This window comes from Nymphaea colorata, chromosome 2, assembly GCF_008831285.2.
Source record: "Nymphaea colorata isolate Beijing-Zhang1983 chromosome 2, ASM883128v2, whole genome shotgun sequence".
Classification (NCBI taxonomy): Eukaryota; Viridiplantae; Streptophyta; class Magnoliopsida; order Nymphaeales; family Nymphaeaceae; genus Nymphaea; species Nymphaea colorata.
The window spans coordinates 16568647-16586455 of record NC_045139.1 but is presented as its reverse complement, the minus strand read 5'-3'; the positions used below and the strand labels follow the sequence as shown (position 1 = coordinate 16586455).

The following is a 17809-nucleotide window of genomic DNA, read 5'->3' as shown; positions in this document are numbered from 1 at the left end:
GATAGAACTGCTATACAGAATTGTATAGGACTGAAGTTCATCATAAATGTACTACACTTTCAATAGTAACAAAATTACCATAGCAAAAGCTTGTTTCAGCCTCCTGGAATGTTTTCTGATATAATATTAGAAACTTAGCACTCACTCGTGATCAAATTAACAATTTCCACCAAATAGCACGTTCTAAATTGTCTTAATGTGCGTACTTCCAGTAACTGGAGCACTAATGACATAGTAGAAGGTGACAGCCTTTCCATGTCTCACGTCCATAAGATAAAACCATGTGTTTGAAGAGGTTCTGCTCTCTCACCATGGCAGCTGATGGTGTTAAAGGAGAGCTAAGAGTTAACTATCGAGTGTGTGCATCATTTGAAATAAAGCTGGAAACTGAGGGCTTCATCAATGGGAAGGGGAGGGGGTACCTCAAAGAGTTTTTCATTGCAAGAACTAAAATACAAGTGAAGTTGGCACCTCCTAGGACACACACCTGGGACCTTCGAGCTAAAATGGTGCCCAGGGACTAAAGGGGCAAAAAAATTACCGTTGTACTCAAAACTGAATTTTTTTTCCCTCTCAACAAGGGCAATGCAGCAAATCGAGAATGTCCTTAACGATTGGTGACAATAGACACATTCAGATAAGCAAGAAAACAATTCAATAAGCAGCCTCGTCAGTTACTACATTTTGCTCTCTGAAGGAGTTGAACAACCCCCTTAGTACTAAATAAAATTCCACAGAAATTTTCATGTTTCATTCTATAACAATCTTGTCAGACACGAGTGCTAGATTCAGATTGCTGGATTGAGATACACTCCCATGTCATATGATTGTCCAAGCCTGCACTCAGGGATAATTTATTTCTGGGGATTGTGTCATGTATAACAACTGCTGCTGACAGAATTTTAAAAAAATCTAGAAAAATAGGCAGCGAATGCAGGTCTTTTCACCTATTCCATGTCCGTCAGAGGTGTTTCGTACTTTAGATCTTGAAATCTTTTGAACAGGTTAGATTTGTATTTTGTTACTTCGCCATCAGATGAATTTGGTGTCGACTTGATGATTGCTACAGCACCAGCTTCGTGCAAGGCTTTGACAGCTGCATCTGCATCAGTTGGTTGCAACATGATAGTATCAGGGAGACCACATTGACATTTTATTAACAGTTTAGTTGAAGTCTACACTTCTAGCTAAAAGTAGACTACATGGATAACATGAATCATGCAAAAAAACGTTCACGTCTTCTTTGATCATAGACTCCCAGGACATCTTACCAGTGTGTGAAAGGGCATCAAGTGCTTTAAGTGCTGCCTTGCGTGTGCGGTCATCAGTAGCTCCCTCTAGCATAGTCACAAGCCTCTCAATTCCGCCCATTTCTATAATTTTTGTCCTCCTTTCATCTATATTAGGAAACAGAGATGTTTTTGAAGAATTGTATCAATCAGAATGAAAACTTCAAATGATCAACAGCAGCTTTGACATATAATAAAGATTTCACATTGTTACACCTGTGCAGAGGAAATCAATCTCCTGGCATTATGCAATATATGAGATATACACATGAATTAGTGCCCCTGATGAAATCACTAATTAATGGAATGAGCAAAATCAAGATGGCTAGAGACATCCAGCAGAACCATAGAGTCCTCACAGGATGCGCTTAAAATCCTGTATTACACAATACAAGCTAACAATCAGAAAACCCATAGAACATCAAAAAGGTAACCACAAGAATAAAATGGTTTCTTGACATCAGGTCAACTCAACTTCCTTAATGAGATCTTTGAGTGGCAGAATGACCAATTCAGACACGTGATCAAGGATGGAAACAGATTCATTATACAGACTGAACAACTATCGGATGTTTTTGGGCAACTGCAACCAGGTTAGTTGACGCAAATCCAAGAGCAACATGAAGTACATAGTTAATAAGAAGGAAGTCTGGGATTGTGGCATAAACATTGAAAGATGCACAATCTTCTTTATTTACATTGAATTGAAATCTTCCTTGAAAGGTCTACCGCTCTCCTCCTTCTCCAAAACACCAACACAATCCCTTTCCCTACCAACTCTCCACCTTCCCCACCCCTCCTTCCCACCACCCCCACCCCCACCAAACCCACTCGAACCATGTTCTCCCCATACCAATGTGATATTCATAATAAGAGATCAGGGACAATTTCAAAACACATATAATTAAGATATCAGTCGCACACAATTATCAACCATCACATCAAAAAGCATGGTTCTCAAAACTCCTGAATTTTGGAAGGAATTTATTTCCATTACAAAAGCAATGGAAAATCTCATTTTCTGCCACAACCAAGAGTTGCACAACATACGTAATGATGTGATAGAGTGTCCAAATTTAAGACAGCAAGCTAAGAAAAACAAAAACATGAAACATAGATTGCACGTAGGCAAGTCTAAAATTTCAATATAGATTTTCAATAAGCAAAAATCGATGATCCATGAAAAAAATTCTCACCGTCAGTTGCAAAACGGGAAATTCTTGATGCTCCCATTCTTTTGAACAAAGGATCCTTGACACATAGTAGAGAAATAGACTGCTGCACCAAATTATCACCTGAAAATATAAGAGGCAAATTTTGAAATTTGTCACCACCAACAGTGGTTTCATCATCCTCAAATCACCCAAGGCTAGTCTACAGCACAATGAATTATGGAAAGATAAAGCTTTCCAGTGCATAACATCTTTGTAGCATAGAATGGGAATATGATTATGTAACAGAAAAGACCAAAGAGTATCACATACCCATGTATGGGAAAAACTGATAGCCAAAATATACAGCAGTTCCAACGAAAATAGATTTCAGTAGCCATCCAATCTTCCTCTCAGCATCCTCTTCCATTGAGGTGTCCTCTATTAAAATATATATACATATTAATATACGTGAACAGAAATAAAATTTCTTACTTGCATTTGATTGGTATTGAGAATTTGAGTGCTGGTTGTCCACAGTAGCAAAACATATAGAGATACCAACACAACATACTAGATACTACATGAAGCATAGCTTGATTTGTAACACAGATATAATGGATCTTTTGCAGAATATCAAATTGATATTGCTGTCATATTTGGAGCCAAAATCTCTCAACAGAGCTTAAAAAACCCAAATATCATTTATTGGGCATAAAAATAGGAGCCAATATCGATATTCAGACTGTTATGTGTATGAATACGGGTGCAATGATATGTGTGGTTACATAAAAAGACCTACTATTTGGATAGATTATCCAAAATTTTATTGCTTTTAGAATAGTTGCTGCTTCATTTTCAGAGGTATATCATTGTCGGTGCTATAACAAAGAGAGATAAATATGGACCAATTTGAGGAATAATAGGTCTGACAACCTGTAGTTAACATGGGAAGAGGAACTTAGTAGTACAGCACAGGGAAATATTGGACGTGATAAAAGAGAGTGCAATTAATGCAAATAAAAATTTAATTTTGTCCAATTCAAATGGCACAGCAATCAAGAAATTTTCGCTTATCGTCAGTATCAAGCTGCACAGAAGATCACTGTCAAGATTTGTTGGAGTAATACGCTTTCACATGTTAGGAAAAACCTAGGATTTGATTTTGGTTGATCTGAATGCAAATGGCTTTTTGGGCGATATCAGATGGCTGGCATATCACCCCTGAATTATCCCGACTCAAAAAACACTATCTGGAAAATAAGGCAAAGAGTAAGAAGACAGAAGAAGCACAAATAGCTAAATGGAGAAGAGCAGAGGGAACCATTAGGTTCCATATCGCTTGCAGCATTCCATACAACGACCTAAAATACTGCTTACTTGCACATATGATATAGATGTTCTCACGACAAAGAAAAACAACTAGCCAAACTCATAATCTGCTCGACCACTGAAAACAGATATTAAACAATTCCCAACTCATGTAGGTTCTTCTTGACTTCAACCTAAGGTACATTATGAATGATTTTGGCACCCTCATCTACGGTATGGCTGGAATCCTAGTTTTATTTCCTCACTAAACAAAAGGTGATCAATCTCAAATGTGATAGAGGGGTTTAGCAGCTATACCAATTGAAACATGATCATCACTTATCCTATCCCAACACTTTTACCAGCACCCATGTATATGTTTATCAGTTTATGCACAGTTTAAGCACCCAGATTCAATAATCAATACAACAAGCATTTAAGTCTTGAATATAAGTTGAAAAGTAGCTTTTCTAGCAACACAAATTTCACTAGAAACCAAAAGATAGAAACATTTACAACAGGATAGCAACAGCAACTCACACGCTTGTGCCACAGGGTCTAACCAAATCATAAGTTTGATTTAACAGGTTTAATCAAATAAACAGCAATTTCTTACATATTAAGTGAACCATATAACTCATCCAGACTACACTACTGAATCCAAGGAGCTATCATAAATGGGGAGGTCTTGGCCGATAGACGGTTGGTGATAGGGTTCAAACCTCAATGCGGCCTCTTGCAGGCTCAGCCGAGCTTGCCTAGATAAAAGTCTCTGAACCGGTTCAGTGGCCTTCACCTCGAAGTTCTATGATGCTGGGGAACCAACCGCTAGACAAACACTATCAAGTCTTCCAACCCAAGCGTGGTTCCTCTATTCCATAACAAGAGTAATCATCTACACTATAATCAACAAATTAAAGTGCCTCATTGGCTCCTAATATTTATAGGAACTAGAAAGAAAAAACACCTCCACTATAACACAACAATTTATAGCGTTTGAATCGCTGCTAACAGCGAGAAACATAACGTATCAAAAGAAAAAACTTTGTAGGAAAATAGCAGCTTATAGCAACTCATTCATGGATGTTCTTGCCAATAGTAGATTCCCTCAGCGCCGTAGCAGAGAGAGGGGGAGAGAGAGAGAGAGAGAGAGAGACAGAGCAAGTTTTGAAGCAAATACAGATTAAATGAGAAGCAACAGAAGCGGATGATCAACGAGATAACCCCTTCTCCAAATTAAAAGAATAAAAAGACTCTCAGGAAAAGGGGAGCGGGTAGGAATAACAAGAAAGAGAAGACAAGCGAGACCTCTTCCTCCTCCGTACGACGAGCAATTCCGGCGGACTCGAAAAGATAATGCATCTCGTCTGCGCGCGTACTGCTGCACAAAGTCTTACAAGGTGACTTCCCCTTTCTACGACATTTCCCATAACCAACTTTGCACACAGAGAGATCATGATAGTGGGAGTCACGGCTCAAATTTACCGTCGGGATTCTCAGGAATCGACGAATCATGGCTGCCCTTTTGCGCGCGTGATTGTGTCTTGGCCCTGCTTCAGTAGTCGCCCTCTCCGCAGCTCTGCTGTTGGAGCCACTCTCTCGTCTGCTCGTTTGGGAGCCTGCGTTGCATCCTGCTAACAAGACCCCGGCGCCCAAGTCCCCAACCAATATCATCAAAAACTGTGTACGAGTATTTGAATCGATCAAAACCGATCGATTTGAATGGAATCAACCCAAGAGATCATCCTTTTTTTTGTTCTTAATATTAGAACGAACTTGTTTAGATCGATCTAATAATGGGTTGTTACGTGCTTTTGAGATTTTGATTTTCATCTCCATGGGATTTGGAATTGAATCCAAATCCTTTTTCACACCCGATAATGTCAAGATGCAGCAATTTACAAAAAGGAACTAGATCTATCCAGTAAACGAGTCCACTTCAAGTCAGAACCTGAACTCAAATTATTTTTATTAGATAAGGAACCAATTCCCGCCAACCGTTGACAAATCTAAATCCATCTTGATCTGGACCTGATACAAGCACCCATATAAAGTTCTTAGTGAAACCCACCCAGCTTACGTTGTTTGATGTGGAATTATGGATTGAACAAACTATAGTTACCAAGAAGCTTGCTTTCCTTTTCTTAAAGATGTCTTTTTCCCCTGATCTTGATTCATCTATTGCTTTCCCTTTCAATCGCATTATCTATGCTAATATAATGTTTCCTAAGCATTTTCTGATGCTTTGCTTACTGTTTCATTTTCGTTTATTTGGTAACTATTGTTAAAACAAATATGTTCATGTTTGAATCCTAGTGCATATATGAGATTTACATGTTCAATTGCGAGGTAATATGGACTGAGCAAGATCCAAACCCACCAAAAAGTGGGCTGGGCTTTAACCGGGGACATCAGTTTCGGTCGGGTCGGATCTTAGTGTTCTCTTGGATCAACGAGCCGACATCACTGCATCGTATATCTTTGATTCCTGGATTCTTGTGTTGAGTTACTGGATCCAAACTTCTTTGAGGTACCCATTTTGGATTCGATATCGCATGTCAATCCTACTGTCTGCTCTTAATATGTTCCAACAGACCAGACAAACTGCAGTTTTCTTCTAATTATTTCATTTTCTTATGGAAATATTTTTGTTTCCAGGTAAATTACGGCGTGACTGTGAGGCTTCAAGATCATAGTCAATTGCAGGATCTCCACACGCATGTCCAGATATGGAAACAACTCTAGGTGAGTGGGATCGATTGGGTTAATGACTCCGAGTAGGCCTCCACACAAGCAGAGTCTAGCTCAAGTTGGGTCAACTCGAACTTAAGTCGAGCTACATAGAAGAAGCTCAAGCTCGACTCATTTAACTCATTTATGTTAAGTATGTCTCGTTTTGTTTTTTCTTTTCAAGTTGTTAACTCATTTAACTCGTCTAGTTGCTACTTGATTTCAGCATTCATTATATGGTCGAGTCAAGCCAAGTCGAGTTTAAACAAGTCGAGCTCTTATAACTTGAACGAACTTATTTAGTATTTCAAGCATACATTTGAACTCTAACATGATTCGTTCATAAATGAGTCGAGTTTTGACGAGCAAGTTTGAGTTGAGTTCGAGCAGGCTCGACTAGTTGTGCAGCCCTAACTCGGAGGTCGGTAAGTTGGTCCAACACTCGGAATTCTATTTGATCATTTTATGCCTTCACGTCAGCTAATGTTGCAAAATCGCTTCTGATGGCGTCGTTGAGTACAAGCTCACAGGTATATGTCTAAGTCTTGGATATACTATCCATGACTCCCTGCTATTTGTACTAGTCTCCTCCATTCAAACGCGGTGAAAAGCATCTCGTGACACCCTGTCTCAAGCTCCTTAAGAACTTCTCCGATTTTTTTTGCCCGAAAAGTTTATAAGAGAAGGTCCTGAGATAATTTGTTTCAGACGTTCCCATCCGCTGTCAAACGCACCGTTAACACAGGAACATTCGGATCCAAATTTACTGGATACCCCTCAGACCCGATCCATCGATAGGACCACCGACAGTTCGTTCCAGTTGGATCCCTCGACCTTCTGGAACCTTCAGGATTAGAATATTTCATTTATTATTTTATTGTAAGAAGTAATAATTGCTATTACGGAAGTTTGGACGGCGAGCCCCGACTATCGGGGGATGGATTGTATTTTCCTAATATTTATAATGACGATCTTGCCCTTCACTCAGTTCGGCTGCAACGGCCTGCAAGCGGCGACGGAGTTCAGCGTGACACCAAAAACCCGATGAGGGCATTAATGTCATTTTCTATGTAAATCTTTAATTTTTTTTTTCCTTTTTCGAATCGAAAAATAAAAATAAATTGAAATCAGCCGGCCAGACGGACCGGATAGCTAAATACCTAAAACTCACTAATGCACTATAAATTATAAGTTAACAATATGATAAACCCTTGTTTTAATTCTTTCTTGCTCTTGATCATTTACTAAAAAAGTTTACATTATTATAAAGAATTTACGTTAGCATAAAGAAATAGATTTCTACGAGTCTGGGAGCTGGTAGTTTCTCCCAACATTTATTTTATCGTTGCCGGATTGTCTTCGTATATAACTACAAATAATTTATATTGCAGTAGCTAAGTATATATGGGAATCAGGATTCTCATTTTGTTTCAATGAAAGGAAACAATTTTTTTGCTATAAAATGATAAAGTAGTTGAACATATCTATAAAATAATAACTTAATACAATCAAATAAATTTAATAACATAGTTTAGAGATACAAGTACAAATTTCATGCTAATAGACCACATGCATTACATTAGTTTATTTATAATAGACAACTATATGGTACTTCTTGTAAATATATAATAGTTAAAATCGATGCTAAATGGAACAATATATAATGGAGTGATTCTCCAATTCAATCGGCAGATCCGAGAAGAGTTCATTGACACCGTCAAAGCCCCCTTTAGTGAGAGAGTTACCAATTGCCTAACGACCCCCAAGGGATAGATGTGTCGATAAATCCATTGTTTTATCAAACATGAGATTTTATAACCATGGATTTCAGATCATAAAAAAAAGTGGGGAGGGGGTCCGATCTCTCGGCACATTTGTGATGAGAAATCTCAGTAGGATGCAACAACAACCAAATTCTTGCACATGGATGTAAGATTTGTGCGATGGATCAGACCACCCGATGTCCGAACTCTAATTAGAGGATTTTGCATATTTTGAGGATTTGAAATCCTGAGATTCACAGTTTGCTAAACTTTTGATTTTATGAGAGAAATGACATTAGATCTAAGATCTGAAGCAATCAAACACATTTATAATTTTATGAGACAAATAATCTAAAATCCAAAACAATCAAACACCCTAAGGAAGGAGGTGGAGTCCAACTGTCTAAGCCCCAAAAACGGGAGTCCAGTGCCGCGGCCGATGGGGACATGAATATCATATCTTAAAATTTTGGGGATATAAATGACCTTTTATTACCGTCCGGCATTCTCTCATCCGCATCGTCGTGTTTTTTTTTTTCATCATTTTATTTTGTTTTTTCTTGAAGGAACTTTCTCTCTCTCTTTTACTTCTCTCTCTCTCTCTCTCGGAGTAAGTGTGGCGGATTCTGAGGGAAATCGGGCGTTCCTTCGCCGGAGGAGACGCGGAGGGGAGTCCTCGGGTCCGTGGATATAGTGGCGTCATTTTTATCGAGATATCTGGAGTTTTTTTTTTTGTCAACGGCGGAGATTCGGCTTATTTCCGGCCGTCCGCGGAGTAAGTAGCGGTAGAACGCCGGATTTCACTTGTGCCATCGCGGATCGGGAGGAGTTAGACCTTAATTGTTTTGTGTCGTCACGAGTGCGAAAGATCAGCGGAGATCGGTAAATCGTCTTCATGCGAGGGTTTTCTAAAGCTGTTCGGATGAGGCAGGGGACTTGAGTTAGTCTTGTGGTGGATCTCGGCGGAGAGATGTTTTCCGCTGCGTGTGTTGATTTATCTCCGTCATGCCATTTAGTTCTCGCGCAGGCATGTCGTTGAAGCGCTCCGGTAACTGGAGATATTTTTTGCATGTTAGGGTTGCTTAGAACAAGGAGATTGATGAGGATAAGTCGTGCATGATTGATTTGGCCATGGATTTAGGTCACCGAGATGGAAACGCTCGGGATATGTCTGGCGATTTTTCTGAACTGAGGTTGAATTCGAGCGCGCCGAATTCTTCATTGGTTCCTTCGTCTTCATCACCGTCATCATCTTCTGGTGTCAGTTACATTGAGCATCGCGTTTCTAGGTTTGACACTCTTGCCGGCATAGCCATCAAGTATGGTGTAGAGGTGAGGCCCTCTTCATTTGCATTTTGGACGTCGTTTGTCGTTTTCCACGAGCTTCCTTATTAGGAACCGGAAATCTGTCGCGAATTTGTAGTTGTCATATATCTAGTCTAAGCTTGTAATGCATATCACAGGTGCTATTTCTTTGGTTTTGTTTCTCATTTGTTCTTTTTTTCCTTGCTGAGTTGTCCCAAGGGTGGGCGTCTAGTGATACAGGAGTTTGGATATTTCAAGGAAATGTTACTTTTTGGGCAAGTTCTTCGTTGCTGTTACGAAGATAGAACAACTTTCCATTTGCACTACACGTGAAGACAATGCACAATTTGAAGCCGATAATGGATCTTAATTAAATAACCAGTTAAAACTAAAAGTGATGCTTTCATGGTTTGGATTTTGGAACTTCAAAGCTTCCGCACTCTCTAAGCTTACTCGAACTCTAGTTACAGAAATATTGAGGTCAGGATCTATAACTCGATGATAGAACCGTATCCTTGATTGACTGCTTTCACCATGATGCAAATCTCCCAGCATGAAAATGAACAAGACGGGCTGCTGGAGACCTATATGCCTATGTCTCTTAGTTCACGTTGTCTATTCTTTTTACCGTTTTGATGTCAAAATGCTAAAATGACTTGAAAACTCTGGTTGAGTATTCTGTAAGAAGAGTCAATGATCCAAGTAGAAATGAAAGAGAGGCGGAAACAGAGGTAAAACATCTGAAGAAAGAAAATACAGCACAAAAGCCTCATCTATCGATGCTTCTTCTTCTTTGTTTTTTCCCCGTCAAATATTGCCATATGAATATTTGAGAGATTATGCCCTTGATAGGTTCGTTCAAGTGAAGAAGATTTTCACAATGACAGGTTCTTTGGATGAATGCAATCTGTGCACCACATTTCAGTTTGTATCCAACAGTTAGTTGTGACTGTAGGAAATGTGTGAAAGTCATTCCCAATGTGGACATTAACATCTCTCTCTCTCTCTCTCTCTCTCAAACACAAACACACATACACACACACACACACACATTCATAGGCACAAGAGCGCACAATAAGAACACAATGAAATAACTTGACAATTCATCTCCTCCAAGATTGAATGTTTAAAAACTTCATGTTACCATATAATGTATAAAATCCTCATGTTCCATCTACATATCTTTTTTTGAAAAATGACTTTTCCTCTACAGTGACTTGTGAAAGAATCATCACTTATGAAAGAAATTTATGCTAGATACTTTTTTTTACTCCAGTTATCACGAATGTTTGTTCTTATCAACGTGCTGCTGATGTATTTTGTGGATGCAACGACTAGCTTGTGATCTTTGGATTCTTTTGTCAGGTTTCAGACATAAAACGCCTAAATGGTTTGGTTACAGATCTTCAAATGTTTGCTCATAAAACATTGCAGATACCTCTACCAGGAAGGCATCCCCCATCTCCGATCTTATCAAATGGATCTGCTGACCAAGAGTACTGTTCTTTGAATTTATTTTTTTTCAGATGTTCATTTTGTTGTTTTACATCTCACTTTTTATTTGCTACTAGTATGTAATTTAGTTTCTGCTGTAAAAGTGAAAAAGACAAGGTCAAAATTGAACAAAATTTGTGCTTACTTAATGCATACTCCTTCCATGTTTATCCAGTGGATAGCTTAAGACTTGTTAGTTTATACATCTTGAGAGCTCGACAATCTTATTCTTGTTAAGAATATGTATGTTTTCCATCATATCAAATGCATCAAGAATATGTACATCTTTCCATCATATTCATATGAAATGCATATATACATATTTTAACCTAATAACAGCATACATGAAGTACCTTGAGATGCTTCTTTAACCATTTCCTTGCTGGGTTTGTGCTACCATCTATGTTAAACCTGCGTTCACTATTTGTATTCCCCTAGGCCCATTGCTGATATTTTGAGGATAATCATGATTTTTTTTTTTCGTGAAACATCTTGTGGTTAAGCTCATCTTAATGCATACTTGTACACTCCTCCTGCACTGTTTTTGCTGTTGCGTCACATCCCAGGGAACATTGCGTTTTTGTCCGTTGTACCATGCATTTCTTCAAATTGGTTGTTCCCCTTTCTTTATCACTTCACCTGGAGGCCTGCATTCATCAAGATTGTAGAATTGTACCTGCTCACTATGAACATTTTTTGCAGAAAGGGAAGCAGCCTAAGAACCCCTCCAAGATATCCACAGAGAGCTTTGCTTAAGGACTTCCAATCACCTAAACCACAACGAAAAGTTTCTCCAGCAATGAGCAGTTTACAAGGTTACTATGGTCTGGTGCCTTCTGTTGGCAACGGCGGTAATGCCACTGAAGGTACAGAAATGACTCTATATAGAATAACGAGCAGTCAGGTCTCACGAGATGAACCTCCTTCATCCCCCAAGGCAAATGGGACGGCTGGTTCATCCTTAGGCAGACACAGGAAATCCCGAAGCTTGGTGGATGTGTCTCAGGCAGAGAATGGTGAATCCACGGAGGATGTCATGGTTGCAGAAGCTGGTGATAATGATGTGGAGAAGTCAAGTGAGAAATCTGTCAGGAGACGCCAGAAGGCTGATGCTGATGGAGCTTCTCCAAGCCCAGCATTGATACTTAAGGAAGAAAACAGTGGTGGGTTCTTGGGGAGGTTCGGTAGAGGCCTGGCTCTCAGGCCAAAATCTGCAAGCAAAGCAAACCTAGCAGGTATTGATATGGAAACTACTAGCAATGGTCATGCACATTACGCTGGGGACTCTTCCATGGCCAGTGGATTTGCTGGGGTCCGGCGCTCATCAAGCACCTCCAACCTGCAAGAGTCCTTTGAGAATGTTGCTTCAAGCTGGTCAGCAACCAAGTGGCTGAAACCCGATCTACAGGCTCTTTCAGCAGTTGCAATCACCAGACCAATATTTGACGGCTTGCCAAAGCCTATAAGTGGAAAACGTAACAAGGCTGCTCTTGATTAAAGCTTTACAAGTAACTACTGCTTTAGCAATAGCAAGATTCTTTGGGCAAGTGAACAAGAAAATAATAGTAATTCATTTATTCGATCCATGAAGCTCCATTCAGTGTGATGGTTTATGAGCCATTCTTCATCCAAGTGTCAACGGAGCTGAGCACGTTTACAAAGATATATAGTAAGCAGTTATATATGTATAAGAAAACAGAAAGAATAAGAAAGCAATGTCGTGATAGTTGTTCTTCGACTGGGTTTCATTTGGTTGTGTTCTATCTGCTCTTTATGTTTACTGTCAGAATATAGTACGACAAAGTTGGTAGCTTCAAAAGGTTGGTTATTTTGCACGTCTAGTTCATGCCGTTGATAAATGGTTCTTGGATGCTTGGATATGTGGTGTAGTTATATTGGTGTTGATATCACGGGAATCTGGTTGCTTCTTCAAGAGCAATGAAAATTTTTGGTGCCTTTAATTGTGTTCGATGGGTGCGTTGCTTGCAGTGGGATTCGTTGATGCTGTTCGTGAGAGGAGATTGTGATAAAAAAGAAATGTGAGATAATGTTGTACTTGGAGCAAGTTGTATAGGGTTTGCATGATTCTAGTATTTCACAATCAGGTAGTTTGGTTGCCAATAACATCATTGTTCTTTCTCACTTCATTCTGTAAGAGGTAGACTAACCACCATTGTTCCGATTACTTGTTTTTCATATATATTATTTATTTCACAATAATATGGACCATAATTAAGCAAACTTTCTTTTCTGCTTCCGTTTCCCTTCTGATTTCTTATTTGCTTGAATGTCATCAACTATTCTAATGTAATATTATTTAAGCATTTGCTTTCCTGTTTTTATTTCTACCCATTTGGTTTGGGTGGTAACAATGATATGAACCTTGGAAAAGGGTATTTGATTTTTTAATTTATTTTTGTTTTACCAATCATGTATGGTGCTTCTGAAATTTGGCCACTAGCAACTATGAGGACTCTGAGCATCAATCTTGAGTTTTTCTAGTCAATTTGACCAAGCTGGCATATGTACAGACCAATTTCTTAGTGTCAATTCTTAGTTATTATGCAACCTTTCGGAAAGTTATTCTTTTGTGTCAGCTTAAGTTTTTTTAAATCATCGTTTTCTATTTCATAGAATCGTTCTGGCATTAACAACATCTTCTTAGTTGTCTGCACTGTGTATCTTTCTGTCTCAAGATTAGCCTCGTTGTAGCTGGCCTCTCTTTTCGAGTTTTGGTACGCTTGACAGCTGGAGGATTTTTTTTTTTCCTTTTTTCATTTCAGCACCTTTTGTTATGATAGTTCCACTAAATCTCTTTTAAATTGAGAGTGGGAGCTTTGTTATGGTAGTTACAATTTAAAATCTCTCTCTCTCTCTCTCTTTTGGTGATAATCATGGAAGTTATTTTTTATTGGAGATTTTTTTGGTTCTGTGACACACCTAGTAATATCGACCACATATATGGCTTTCTGCAACCTGTGTCAGTGTACAGATCTTGGTTTGTCAATAAGCAATTGGGCCCCGTCGGATTGCGTGGCACACTCAGCAGTATCGGACCATAAAGCTGTTTTGCTTCTACTGTGACAAAACAAATGTGTGGCTAAAAATATATGGTTGCAGTGGTGCTGATTTTTTTTAATCAAAAGTTGAGTAGCCCAAGCATAGACCTCATTTGCTCTCCTTGGTGAGACAAAAAGTAAAAACAAGGCTCTATGCCTGGATTCGTTCTAGTTGCAGCGGAGCATGTCATTTCAAGTAATCATAGAGAAACATAATTCTGGGTCTAGATGGTTATTTTAACTTTGTTATGGAAACTATTCAAGAGAGAGAGAGAGAGAGAGGGTTTCTCGGGGTCAGGATTTGGTCGAAGGGAAATGGTTTTTTTCATCTCTTAACCAACCTATAAGAATGGATCTCTGGAGCATAAAAAAATAGTTGGCCATACATACAGAGAGGATCACTGTGCAAAAGCATACGAAACTTTACAGAAGCGGCGGATACCGACATGTTGTGTGACGTAAGAAAAGAAATGCACAGAAAGCTTTTATCTGTCAAATTCAAGCTGCCACATTTTGACACACTCAAAAACAAATGTCGGTCTTATGCAAATTGTCCGCCTCAAATTGTCCGCCTTTTTATGAAATGATTGGCAACTAGCATGCAGGAGACAAATTCCAAAACATCGAGGGATGTACATGTAAAGTTTCTCGCAAGATATTTCCATGCAAGCGTGCATAAATATCTCGCCGGCTCCTCTGAGGTCGAGCAAACGAGAAGATGATGTGTGCAAGGACGGGCATCCTGGTTAATGGCTTCTCCTTCTCCCACAACAGACAAGGAAATACCAGGAAACTCGGACCCCGTTCGATCAGAAAACAATCAACAGGCTTGTCCATCAAGAGTTGCAGAGTGGATGGCAACTCATGGAGCAGTGTTGATTACGATCTCTATGAGTTGCTCGGCGTGGATCCTCACTCAGACCAATCCGTCATCCGGGAAGCATACCGGTCACTGCAGAAGCGGTGCCATCCCGACATCGCCGGGCCGGCCGGCCATGACATGGCCATAATTCTCAACCAGGCCTACTCCCTCCTTTCGGATCCACTTTCTCGGCTTCTTTATGATCAGGTTCCTTTGGGCTTAAATATAATCAGCCCGCTACTTTTGTAGTTGAATTGATATTTTTAAATTTTGTGTTTTTAAAAACCATCGTTAAAACAGGAAGCCAAGCAATTGGCTATCACAGATGTACTTTTTGCAACGGTTTTTAATGATAAAATAAAAAAAACAACCATTCAATGATACAAGTAGAATTCTCCTTTTTCTTTCTCTTTCTCTCTTTTTCAATATATATATATATATATATTGAGAGAGAGAGAAAGCACTGTGTATTTAAATATTTTCTTGAGAATTTTTCGAGGAGCCATCTTTATGATGAAATTTTCTTATATCAAGTGATCCCCAAGACTAGTGTTTGTCACAATGGATCCAGGCTACTGTAAGGACTATAATGTGTTGTGGATTCACGTCTGGCTGCAGGAACAAGCAAAGATGGTGGAGTTCAATGGGTATACAGGGAACCCGGTCTACTCGGTCTGGATGGGCTCGGAGAAGGAAGACCGGGCTGTGTTCGTAGACGAAGTCAAATGCGTCGGGTGCCTGAAATGTGCACTCCTTGCTGAACGGACTTTTGGCATCGAGTCAGTATACGGCCGAGCCCGGGTTGTAGCCCAGTGGGCCGATCCAGCCCACATCATAGAAGATGCTATCAGGGCATGTCCAGTTGACTGCATCTCGTAAGAACTTTATCCTTTTGTTCAATAGAAACAAGATGAATGATGTGCTCGAATTATTAGAATTAGGTGGAATTGGAACCATCCATTTGCTTCGAAATTACTTTTGATTTTAATTTCGAGATGATCTGATTCCAAATCCACACAATTCCACAAATCCAGAAACACCCAAAAAAGGCAATATTGAAGATTGAACGCCATTGACAAAGATTTTTTCTGCTTATGGACATGATATTACTATACCAATTTGGATTCTTCCAAGATTTAGTCTCCCATTGTCATGCAAAATCCATAAAGAATTCTTGGCTCTGTGTTCACGAGGAACCCATGGAAATTTTGGAAGGCCATTAGGTGAATGGTCTTCCCTGATGAACTAAACTGTCACTTATGCTTGCAATTACAGTGTTGTGAAAAGATCAGACCTGGCTGCCCTGGAGTTCCTCATGTCCAAGCAACCACGTGGTAATGTGAGAGTGGGTTCAGACGGCACGGCGGGGAAACGCGTTGCGAATGTGTTCGTCGACGCCAACAAATTCCAGAGCAGGTTCAAGGAGATGAAAGAAAAAGCCCAGAAACCACACTCACAGGTACTCTCAAAGATCAGCTAACTACCCTGGTATGAAGAAAAGGCTTCTATAATCTCTCCCTCTCGCTCGCTCGTATGCAGTTTGCAGGGTCTCCCAATAGATTTGTAAATTTCCAGTATTTTGGGTTTTCTAAGAAAGCCTAGGAGAAAACAACTGCAATTAAGATTTACAATCATAAGGGTATGCTTTCCTCTTTTGTTTTGGCTAAAAACAAGTGCCATAGAACTCGTTTTCTCCTACTCCTGTGAATGACAGCGAAGTAAATAATCAGAAAACTTTTCTTGAACACGAAGTCCGATGGGCAGGATAGATGATAGATTATACTTATTTAACTCATAGCACATAAGGAACAAAATCAGCAACAGCAATTTTCAAGATGGTGCCATTTTATCACTATGATCTTTTAGTAGTCTAATTTAGATTCCTTCCAAATGTCAAACAGCAGCCTGATCCCCAAAGAGCAGCGAGAATGGCAGCTATTCAAGCAATCAAATCAATCTCAGGTTGGTGGCAGTTCCAGTCCTTCGTAACCACAAAAAACAAGAGAAGGAACAACGTTCATGGCACTCCAGGTACCATTGTAAGAACAAGAAGGCTACTGCCAGGAACGGACAAACTTAGAGAAGCTGCAGCAAGGCGCCGTGCTGGGGAGGACGTAGGAAGAACATATCGCAAGAAGACAACCTCGTTGGTTGATGAGGAGTATTGGACCCCAATGCGCACTCTTCCAGCTCCAATCCAGAGCTGCGAGTCCACTCGGAGTCATGAACAAGTTACTCAAGTAGAGACAGAGAATGTGAACAATCTTGAAGGGAAGAATCAATCGAGGCAACCCACAGAAAAACATAGAGATCACAGGATCACAATTATCCCACTTGTTGCAGCTGGAATTGCAGCTATAGTTACCCGATTAGATGGAGGAAGCAGCATGAGCAGTGGCCTAAAAGAGCATCTAGCTGGGGCAACGGCATTGCAGATCGTAAATAGCTTGTGGTTGCAGGTTTTCTTAGCCGCAACTACCTGGTATGTTGTTGGGTTCATGGTGGTATCCCTTGTCAGCAGCGTCCAAAAACAAAGATCGGAGTAACCGCCCCAGAAGATCTCGCAGACATACACAAAATTTCCTGATATATGTTCATCAGACAGCAAGGCAGAGAAGCATCAGAAGACCGGAAGAACTGGCATAGGATGCCGACATACAAATATACGTGTGTAAACAAATGAACATAGGCATACTTTTATACATTAATGAAACTGTGACGTTTAAAAGAATTCAGCTGCTGAACTTGCCCATGCACGATTTAACCTTGTGTGAATGAAATCGTAAACGTGACTGAGTTATTCCAACGTCCCCAAAATACTAAAATGAACTCTAATAATGGGTTT

At 39.7% G+C, this 17809-nt stretch overlaps 3 protein-coding genes across 6 annotated transcripts; 2 read left to right on the top strand and 1 right to left on the bottom strand.

Moving 5' to 3' along the window:
• Window positions 1-638: 638 nt before the first annotated feature.
• LOC116246906 (uncharacterized) lies at window positions 639-5456 on the bottom strand. Of its 3 annotated transcripts, none has more exons than XM_031618820.2 (6): window positions 5237-5456; window positions 5060-5132; window positions 2774-2881; window positions 2486-2584; window positions 1272-1397; window positions 639-1102 (listed from the first exon to the last, which is right to left on the bottom strand). In XM_031618820.2, exons 1-6 carry the CDS (start codon window positions 5423-5425, stop codon window positions 948-950), a joined length of 750 nt encoding a protein of 249 aa, XP_031474680.1. In that variant the 5' UTR covers window positions 5426-5456; the 3' UTR covers window positions 639-947. The 3 variants fall into 3 exon arrangements, with proteins under 3 accessions (XP_031474680.1, XP_031474681.1, XP_031474682.1); XM_031618821.2 differs by having other exon boundaries at window positions 5060-5129; window positions 5237-5454; XM_031618822.2 differs by lacking the exon at window positions 5060-5132 and having other exon boundaries at window positions 5237-5378.
• Window positions 5457-8794: 3338 nt separating this feature from the next.
• On the top strand, window positions 8795-12791 carry LOC116248678 (uncharacterized). The gene is made up of 4 exons (XM_050076049.1): window positions 8795-9292; window positions 9386-9576; window positions 10915-11045; window positions 11746-12791. The coding sequence occupies exons 1-4, from the start codon at window positions 9250-9252 to the stop codon at window positions 12539-12541; spliced, it is 1161 nt and encodes a 386-aa protein (XP_049932006.1). The 5' UTR covers window positions 8795-9249; the 3' UTR covers window positions 12542-12791.
• Window positions 12792-14797: 2006 nt separating this feature from the next.
• On the top strand, window positions 14798-17695 carry LOC116249202 (chaperone protein dnaJ C76, chloroplastic). Of its 2 annotated transcripts, none has more exons than XM_031622406.2 (4): window positions 14798-15171; window positions 15583-15839; window positions 16240-16423; window positions 16869-17695. In XM_031622406.2, the coding sequence occupies exons 1-4, from the start codon at window positions 14821-14823 to the stop codon at window positions 17508-17510; spliced, it is 1434 nt and encodes a 477-aa protein (XP_031478266.1). In that variant the 5' UTR covers window positions 14798-14820; the 3' UTR covers window positions 17511-17695. The 2 variants fall into 2 exon arrangements, with proteins under 2 accessions (XP_031478266.1, XP_031478265.1); XM_031622405.2 differs by having other exon boundaries at window positions 14799-15171; window positions 16866-17695.
• Window positions 17696-17809: the final 114 nt, after the last annotated feature.